A 10,641-nucleotide genomic window follows, 5' to 3' on the forward strand; every position below is an offset into this window, starting at 1 on the left:
ACTTTCAATGAGTCATCATAATTTATCTCTAAATAAATTAAAATAATTTAGAGACAATTCAAAGAGATTTCATTCTCATCAAAGTCTCCCACTTAGCATTATAAATAAAGAGCTCCTCCAAGCCATTTCATTCATTTGGAAGCATTCGAAGATTGGGAAGCATTCGAAGATTGAGAGCATTTCAGAGATCAAGAAGAATATAAGATTTCTGAAGTGAAGATCAAGTGATGGCGAAGTTCGTGATCAAGCGATAACGAAGTTCGTGATCAAGTTATCAACTGTTCGTGATCAAGATTAAGTCGTGAGGACCCTTGAAGCGAAGATCAAGTGTTCGTGATCAAGATTACGTCGTGAAGACCCTTGAAGAGAAGATTAAGCAAAGTTCGCGATCAAGACAAAGTCTACGTTTGTGACTCTTGAAAAAGAAGTGAAGAAATTAATCAGAGAAATTTTCAAAGATTATTACTCACGTCATCAAATATTTGTATTTGTCTCATAATTTTAAATTAAGAAATTTTGACGAGATATTTGTGTGTATAGGTACGATTCCTAAGAGCCGCAAGAAAGAGGTAATTAAGAAAAATAGGTGAGAACTTAGATGTTTAAGGAAGGAATATCCCGAGAGGGAAAAAATAAAGACAGAGTCAAAATCTTTTTCTGTTTAAGCAGTTAGTTATCTTGAGAATTTTTCTAAAATCAAGCAACTTGTATGAATTTTAGGATGCAATGCAAGCATTGGGCCACTTAAATGGTAACAGACAGAAAAGGATAAAGAACACAAGCAAAGGAAGGCCCTTAATTTTATCTCCACACAACTGAGACTTGACTAGTTACCAAGTAACCCTTCATGCAAGGTAAAACTTATGATAGTCGAGATGACCACATTCCTCATCAAGAACTTAAAGCCATGAAACCAGTTGAATCAAGATTTTTGCAAGTTCTAGCAGGCCTCGGACCTCTATGGAAAAGCTCAATGGAGTAATACATTAAAATTGGGATATGGAGCTGCCATCCAAATTACAGCCAAGTCATACCTCTCCTCAATTTTTAAGCTCCACTTCCTATCAAAATTATTAGTACACTCCCCATATTAGCTAAACAGAATCAAAGTTACCAGTAACCAAGTAGTATTCGGTTCCATCACTAGATAATGCATGGTATATTCCATCATTTTTTATATGAATTTATATTTTATTTAATTAATTGTATAAGTGTGTCTACCCAACACAAATACGACTCTACCCGTTTAAAACCTCATATAAATATTTTATTTTATTATAGTTGCTAATGATAGTGATAAATTTTATTATACTTGACGGATATTATTATAATTATTTTTATAATTATTAATTTTAAAATTGAATAATGAAGTTATATTTCATTTTTGATTATATACATTTTAATTTAATCATGTCAATCGTGTTTAAAATTTTATCGCATTAATCGTTATAAATAAATTATAAATGATATCGTGTCATATAAAATTTAACTCAATCTATTTTATAAATTTATTGAATATATTATATCATATTATATATTTAATAATCATATTGATATTTATTTTAAGATTCTGACTTGTTTAACCATGTTATATTCGTATTTTACATTTGAAACACATTCTTCATATTCTAGGTAAAGATCAATTGTACATCAAATGATCTCTTTTTGGTACTTGCAACTTGCAACTTGAAAAGGGTCACTTTTTGTTAGTTTTTTTTTTTCGACATTTTGGTTGGATTATTGCCCAAACCCCAAAGCAATATAGTTTCGCATCTGTGTGTCAGAAGGTAAAGTGAGAAGGAGAAGAAGCAGCCTTAATGTTAACCTCAACCGTCGTTTCAAGCTTCAATTAGCTATCACTCATAGATTAATTGGTCTTGATAATTTATGGGTATGCATGAAAACCTTATACAATAATGAAAAGACCATCTTTTTGCCAACGAACCTTCTCTTTGGACCACATTGCTTCGTTATTACAAAAGTGCTTAAAGCCAAAAACCTTGAAACCAGGCAAGCAACTTCACGCTTGGTTGTTAGTTACTGGGGCTAATATGGAATTTTTGTCTCTGAATTCAAAGCTTGTTGGAATATATGCTGGTTGTGGAGACTTGAAAACTGCTGGTTTCATGTTTCAAAAAATCAAAACCCGAAATGTTTTTGCTGTGAATTGGATGGTTTTAGCTTCTGCTTTTAATGGCTACTTTAAAGAGGCAATTGGGTACTTTTCTTTAATGTCGGAATCAATAAACCTTTGCAATAAGTTCACTTTTTCTGTCGTGTTGAAAGCTTGTGTCGGGTTGATGGATTTGAATAAAGGAAAGGAGGTTCATGCTGTTGTTAACAAGTTGTGTTTGGAAAGTGATGGAAGTGTTGGCAATGGTTTGATAGATATGTATTGTAAATGTGGAAATGTGGGTTATGCAAGGAAAGTGTTTGAAAGAATAGTCGAGAGAGATGTTGCCTCTTGGACATCCATGATTTCTGGTTATTGTAATGTCGGAAATAGTGAAAAAGCGCTTGTTTTGTTCGAGAGGATGAAGTTGGAAGGGTTGCAGCCCAATGAGTTTACATGGAATGTGATGATAGCAGGGTTTGCTAGGAGGGGAGATATCAATGCTGCATTATCTCTTTTTGATAAAATGAATAAAGAAGGACTGGTTCCTGATTTGGTTACTTGGAACGCTATTATTTCAGGTTTTGCTCAAAGTCAGTGTCCTTTCGAAGCATTGAACTTGTTTGGGAATATGTTAGTTTCTGGGATTAAACCAAATCATGTGACTTTAACTGGACTGCTTCCAGCATGTGGATTGACAGGGTCTGTTCAAAAAGGTAGAGAAATTCATGGCTTGATTTACAGATTGGGACTTGATGTCAATGTGTTTATTGCAAGTGCTTTGATTGACATGTACTCCAAATGTGGCAGCGTGAAAGATGCTAGAAATGCATTTGACAATATTCCTAGTAAAAATGTGGCATCATGGAATGCTTTGATAGGATGCTATGGAAAGCATGGCATGGTCGAATCTGCAATAGAACTGTTTGAGAGGATGCAGGAAGAAGGTCTGCAGGCCAATGATGTGACTCTAGCTTCTGTTCTTTCTGCGTGCAGCCACAGTGGTCAAGTCGAGGAAGGTTTAAAGATATTTAAGTCGATGAAACAGAGTTTTGGGATTGAAGGTGCCAAAGAACATTATGCTTGTGTTGTTGATATGTTATGCCGTTTGGGGAGGATTGTAGAAGCTTATGAATTGGTGAAGGAGATGCCATTTGGAGTTACAGACTCAATTCTTGGTGCTTTCTTCAATGGTTGTAAAATTCATGGGAGAAAAGATTTGGCTAAATTGATGGGCGAACAAATTCTAAAAATGGAATTGAAAAAGCCAGGTGGTTTTGTTACACTATCAAATATATTTGCGGCTGATGGAGAATGGGAAGAGGTTGAGAATGTAAGAAAGGTCATGAAAGAAAAGAAGATCCATAAGAAGCCTGGCTTTAGTTCGGGTTGACAGAGGGTGGCTTTGTTGGGCAACGAGTAGAAAAAGAAAGCACCAAAAGGAAATTTCTGAACGATTTTTTGGGCTGAGAAGGTAATGCTTGAACAAGATATAAGTTATAATACCCAATGTCAAACTGGGTAAAGAAATTTCAGAATGCCATTGGAATTGTAGTGACGTATATAACATATCTCTGCTCTTTTCACCTTCTTTCAAGTTGGTTTTGTATCTGTTAGATGTGTCTGAGATATTTTATTGCCCCTCAATAATGTATTAGTATGTGTTCTGAATCCCCTTCTATCTTTCTATACATGCAGATGCAGACGAGGTAAAAACAGCAGAAGATGATGGAGAATCTACAGATGTGGTTGCTTGTGTCAAGGGTTAAAACAGATGGAGTTAGGAGTTGTGAACATTTGACAGGATTTATTTTAATGAATACATGTGCGTTGTCATACTTAAAACAAAATGTCACAATTGTAATAGAAGATGTCGGATCATAGTAATTAATAGGGATGTGTAGGGGGCGGGAGGGTGTAGTACTGTCTTACAAACACTCTGAAAATATTTAATATTAGCCCCCTTGGCCCCTGTCACTAAAATGACCTCTCCTTGGCCTTTGTCTCATTTGGTAGGTTGGCTTCTTCATTGTAAATCACAAGAATCAAGCCTCATCTATGTTGTGCTTAGACAGCTGCCGCAACTTTTAAGTATCTCTCTGACTACAAAGACATGTTATATTCCTTTTTGGTTTATTTTTTTCTATTTGAAGCCAACAAAGCAATGATATTTCTTCATCAAGCAACATAAATTTCCCCCTGCAGTTTTTCGGTTTGTGCAAGTCAAATAGGAGCATATTCCCCCTGGAGAAGGCGGGACCTGGGATTCAATCCCAGGCCCACAAATGGTCCTTGCTATTTTAGGTTTCTAGTTGCAACTCTTTAATGTCTTTTAGCTAAACTAGAACCCCAAACGAGAAAAGGGCAAAAACTCTGCAGCTGTTCAGAGTTTTGCCTATGGCACATTTTGACATTGAGCATATTTGGTAGCATCCTATGTACGCAAAACGGCAGGCTAGATGGGCCATAAGCTTAACCCAGTTGTTCCAGACTAGCCTATTCAACTTCTTAATTCTGTTGGGATGGCCATGATCCTTTATAGAAGTAGCCGAAGTGGGGTTTTCCTCTCTTTTTACTCCAAACCCCACCTTTCAGGTCGAAAGGGCTAAATCCTTGTGTAAGGCCTCCCGAATTTAGATTGCACATGCAAACCTTTGCAGGTTCCCTAGCTCATTGCCAAATAATTTGGCTCACAATCTCAAATCCACATGACAGAAAAATCTTAACGTTTTGGGAGAGAAAATGTAGAATTGTTTTTTTTTTCATATACAGTGTAAGGATGAATGCAAATATTATGTAAAAATTAATTAAAATTCAACACACTTTTATGTATTTGAGAAAGCATTTAAAGATGGATTAAATGTTTTTTTCTTCATTTAAGTATTTCAAATTAACCTCTAACTAGAAATCTAGTAAACTAATGAATTTGGAAAAAAATTATCAGAGTTATCTTTCTTGGAGCAAATTTGGTTATTCATGACCCCAAGGCCTGGGGCTGCTGAGGGTTTAGTTGTGGTGTCTGGAACCTCAGATCAATTGCGCACTGCACAGAGCCTTATTCAAGCCTCTATCCTCTGTGGACAAACAGCAGCTTGACTATCTATTCTCGTATGTTGTGAATTTCTCTTCGGGAGTATCTGTTTTTTGGTGCCCTTTTTGGGATAGGTTTCTTTGCTAGAGGTTGCTTGTCCATTCATAAATGAAATGATTGAGGGTTAAAATTAGGTTTCTCAAAATGTAAGTTTCAGTGTATAAAGATCAACTATTGACTGAGAGTTGAAAATGCTAAAAAAAACAAAAAGGCAACCTAAAAAAACATAAAAATGAATAATCAAATTGAAGGGAAGCATTCAAACATTCTTTAAAAAAATAATAAATTAATTTCGACTATCAATGGTGACACCAACTTTTTACTGAACATAATCACAAAGAAAACAACAATTACATGCTTGACTTGTTTCAAAATGCCATTCTGATGAACTCATTAGTATGGTTGAATGAGATTTAAATGAGACCAGGGGGTCTCAAGGGTTTTATTTATTTCTCTTCTGCATGGGTCAGACCAATTTATTTAGTATTTTTCTTCTATTGGGGGTGCTTGGGACTTTTTATAGTTTTATTGCAAGTTCACTTCTACCTAGCTTTCATGAAATGAGACCAAGATATTACATCTTGGATTATAATACATTCATACCATTAAGTCAATTATATTTTTTGGAATACATATATACATTATATAATACTTTGAGAAGTCCAATCATTAAAGATTTTAATTACTAGTGTACCACTGTTATTTTCTGATTTCATAATTATGATTTGAAATACTTTGATACCCTAATTTCAACATGCTATATATATAATATACTTTAATCTACATGTAATAATCATTCTAGATGCTTTGACAATTACTCCCTAAAATTGAAAACTTTTTTAAAATATTCAATATCTTGTTTAAAAGTTTTTGAATAATGGTCCATATTATTATATATTTTTTACGAGATATGTAATAAATATAAACTATATAATCATATAATATAATTTTCAAGAGGAGCAGAATAAATCAACCACACAGCGTAGATTTGAATATTATGATAGTCTTTACATTGCGTTGTTGTATGTAGACATTGGAGTCTAACTGAGTTTGGAAACAGGCTTAAATAAAAAAAATAAAAAAATAACTGCTAAATTACGGTAATTTTTTTTAACTAAATCTCTCATCTTTTATTATATCCAACTAAACTTTTAAATTTAAATTTGTATCAAAAAAATCTAATAAAATATTAACCTTTGTTAGATCCAATATCACCAATCATTTTATACTTATATAGTCTATGACTTGATTCACTAATGTTGTCACATGTAGATAGTTGCTGTGACTAAATAGCTAAACACGTCCACCGTCGTGTGATCATGTTAGTCAATAAAATCATATACTATGTATATATAAAATATCAACTGATGGTGAGTTTGATGATAATTTAATTATCTATTAAGATTAAGAGCTTGTTTTGAAGATGAACATAAGTTTGAAGACTCGTTTGGGTACAATAAAACATCAAATAGTTAAGGTACGTTTCTTTTTATGTAAAATATCTTTCAGAAAATGTTTTTAAGACTTATACTTCCAAATAAAAATTTTATTTCAGATGTAAAACATTTTTCGAGTCATAGAAAAAATACTTATTGATTACAAAAAATATCTTATACCCTTGAGAGGCGTAAGACATTTTCTGTAAAACAGAAAATTTGCTTTTATATCAAGTTTAGCATAATAAGTTTGATAAATATTAATATTTAACTTAAAATATTAAAAATATTTAAAAATATTAATATTTAACTTTTAAAAAATTTTAACTTAAAATATTAATACTTAAATTATTCAATATTATTAAAATTAAAAAATATTTTTAAGTAAAATTATTCAATAAAATTACTATTTTTATTTATAAATTGAATAAATCTTACTAATAATTATAACAAAAAATATTTTAATGATAGTCATTTAATGAATACCTATTTATAAATATAGGTTTAGGATGTTTTACTCAATTAATGAATATTGATGTTTTTATAATCTTATGGTAAAAAAAAATGATAAGATAGAAATTTCTTAAAAAATTAGAACTTACTTCATTATAATATGTGGTTACGTACTTTAGAAAATATAATTATTAAATTTTCTTATTTTCATTTTCATTCTTAATCTTATTGTGAAAACGGAATAACATTGTTTATCATTTTAACATCCAAATAACTCCAAATGGTGAAATAATTCCAACAGTGATGTTAGAAAATATTTTTCACGAGATAATCCAAACAATAAAAAATGCTTTCAATCTTTTATTCAAATAATAAAAAACATTAACTTTTTCCGTAAAATATTTTACATAAAAAATTTTTCTTTAATAAATTATTTTTCAGTAAGCAGACGGAACCTTAGTTGAAACAATGGCAATAATTCATAAGCCTTTTTACTGTTTAAATCTTGAAAATGTATACAATAAAAGACTAAAGCTGCAAAGAAAAGAAAAGTGAGCCCTTCTATTTTATGGGAAAAAAAAGTAATGTACTAGTGGGAAGAAACGTAAGAGAGGTAAGTCTTACCTCCCAAAGGCGTGCTGAGAAATTTTATCCCTCATAAGTCACTAAAACATTTTGTCGATTATAGAGGAAAATATAATACACTGACTATTTACTAAAGAAAAATATTAAAGTGTGGGATAGTTTGACTACTCACAAAAAATAAATATTCATAAATTTATTATTTATTATCTTTAAATCAGTCCTGAATAGTCAACCTTTGTAATTGAAAACATATCTTTGAAATTTGAAAAATCAGTATACTTGGATTGTCTCAAAAATAGTGTATTAATTTGGTTCCGATTTTTTTATTTATAGATTATTATGTAATCAATCTTAAAAGGAATATTCTTTTAAGCTTTTAATTAAAATATCATGCATGTTAATTTTAATTCGATAAAATATTGAAAATTGAAAAAAAATTATAATAAAGCATCAAACTAGAATGATATTTATAAGAGGACGGGAATTAACCTTTTTAATGCATTTAATTTGAAGGTTATAAGTTATAGCATATACAAGTAGGCAAGACAATTTTGTTTATGGATATAATGGTGAAGCTTTTTGAAGGTATTAAAAATAAATATAAAATGAGTAATACTACTTGTCCAATTTCATTTGATATGGTAAAGAATTTATGGAACAAATTGGATAATATTACCAATTTCAAGTATTCCTATTTACAGGATTCAAGAAAATTTTATGATGCCAGTGGTGCAAAACTTAAGGCAAAGTCTAATCAAAGTTAGAAGGAAGTCAAAAAGTTTGAAGTGTGATATCCAATAAATTTAGTACTAAAAAGCAACTCATCCTTGAAATACAGCGCATGCTTTGTACCTAGATTTTGATCAAAGATGCCAAAGTAAATGACTTCCATAATATGTCTTTTTCATGTTTGGCTGTAACCCATTTTGTAAATTTGTCTACTTCATCTTCCTTTTTTTTTAAAAAAAAATATATATATATACACTTTGCACTTTTGCTACCAATTTGTTGCTTATTTCACAAGGCTTTTTAAACACTTACACATAATATAGTATTTCTTAATTATCCAACTTATATTTCCCCCCAAATTGAAGAAATTTGAAAAGAAATACCAATAATATCTATTTGTTTAGTTATTTGGTTTTAAGAAAGCATTTATAAGATAAGATCAGTTATAAGAAACCAACAAGCAGAAGCTTCTTTTGCTCCTCTTTATTGCTCTTGCTTTCGTTTGATTGTTTTGTATGATACAAAAGTCACACCATCCATGCCTTTTTCTTTTCTTTTTCTTTCCTTTTTTTTTATTGATCATTTATTCAAAAAATCATTTTCATAATGTGCTTTTCCCATTTGTTTCTCCCTTTTTCCCCCCAAAGGACACATTACAACTATATAAACTTTTTTCTATTTGTTTTACCATAATTCCAAATTTTTTATTTAAATCTTTTTAGAAGTGGTATAAATAAATACATGGGAATGAATAATCTTACGTTGTAGAACCTAATCCCTATACTGAAAAATATTTCTTTTGTAAAGATAGGTAATTAGTCTCCCTCTTCCCAAAAAAATAAATAAAAAAAAGATGAAGGAAAAGCAAAGAAAACCCATTATTCTATGAATAGACCTAAAGGCTTATTGGACCACAACTTAATTACGATTTATTTTGAGTACAACCTAGAAAACAGGAAGGAGTAACCATGTGTTGATTTTATTAACAACTTATATGTAGCAAATTTATTGAAATTTACATGAACAAGGAATCTCATAGTCCAGAATATTGGGAAGAAAAATTGTCAATTTTTTAAGCAAAAGAAAAACATTATCCCACAGAGCCTTTTTGGTTATTTAAGTTGGCATGATTATTCTTTTTGGATGTAAGGAAGAAACTTTTGTGGTTTTACATGATTAAAAAAAATCATGCAATATTGAAAGCCGGGGTACTCAAAAATACAAGAGCAATACATAAAAGCATTATACAATTTTAAGTAAAATTAATAATAAAAAAAATTATGTGGTCAATTTTTTAAAATTAGAATTACAATAATTCATTATAAAGGGATGAACAAAAATAGTATTGAAGACATACTCATTTGCATTTAATTTTAATGTTTTTATAGTACAAGTAGAAGACTGGATAAAATGTTACAAAAATAAAATCTTATCAAAATATCTAAATTTGAAATTGAAATAAACATTATCTTATCTAAATTTGAATTGAGATTCATATCTTACAAACTTATTTTTATTTAAGATTGAATTGGGTATAAGATTGGTTTAAGTGTGTTGGACTATCTAACACTTCCTTATTAAATTATTCTATTTTTGAATATGACTAGATTGAAATATTATGTTATTATATGTTCATCTTTTTAGAAGCTATGTTCATCTCTTAAAATGTTGAAATATCATTGTATTATACGTATGTTTATGATCAAGACATATATGTTGATCTAGTATTCCTATCCCCTCACTCCATTGTATTTCAGTTACTTTGCGCAACATTAAATCATTAGCCATGGCTTGTGTGGTAAATGAATAAGAACATTTGTCTTGACCGTAATTTATTTATTTCAAAATTAATTTTATTTTTATATTTAAATATATGATTCATTGATTGATATATAATCTCTTATATAAAGAGTAAAATTCAAATCATTCTTTCTCAATTATAAAAAGAAAATCTTGCTTCTACCAAAATATGAGTAATATAATGAAATAAAAAAAACAAAGAAAAGAAAATAAAAGAAAGAGAGCATATAGTAGCTACTAGCTAGTATTAAATTGTACACATGTGAGCTTTATCAAAGACATGGAAGCAAAGTGAGGTTAGGTTTTGAGTCTTGGAAGAGAGAACAAAATGGCAAGCAAGTACATAAATGAGTTCGTATCTCATGCTGCTGCAGCGGTTCCTCTCTCTCAATTTACCAAAATAACCTTTACATTTCAATTTTGTTACACGCACC

The 10,641-nt window shown here is 30.4% G+C and overlaps 1 protein-coding gene across 1 annotated transcript; it reads left to right on the forward strand.

The window, feature by feature from the left end:
- Nucleotides 1-1,809: 1,809 nt before the first annotated feature.
- LOC110412681 (PPR superfamily protein) lies at nt 1,810-4,100 on the forward strand. The gene is made up of 2 exons (XM_021423279.1): nt 1,810-3,587; nt 3,812-4,100. The coding sequence occupies exon 1, from the start codon at nt 1,917-1,919 to the stop codon at nt 3,504-3,506; it is 1,590 nt and encodes a 529-aa protein (XP_021278954.1). The 5' UTR covers nt 1,810-1,916; the 3' UTR covers nt 3,507-3,587; nt 3,812-4,100.
- Nucleotides 4,101-10,641: the final 6,541 nt, after the last annotated feature.

Source organism: Theobroma umbraticum, unplaced genomic scaffold (assembly GCF_002168275.2).
Source record: "Theobroma umbraticum cultivar Fairchild unplaced genomic scaffold, ASM216827v3 scaffold_95.0, whole genome shotgun sequence".
Classification (NCBI taxonomy): domain Eukaryota; kingdom Viridiplantae; phylum Streptophyta; class Magnoliopsida; order Malvales; family Malvaceae; genus Theobroma; species Theobroma umbraticum.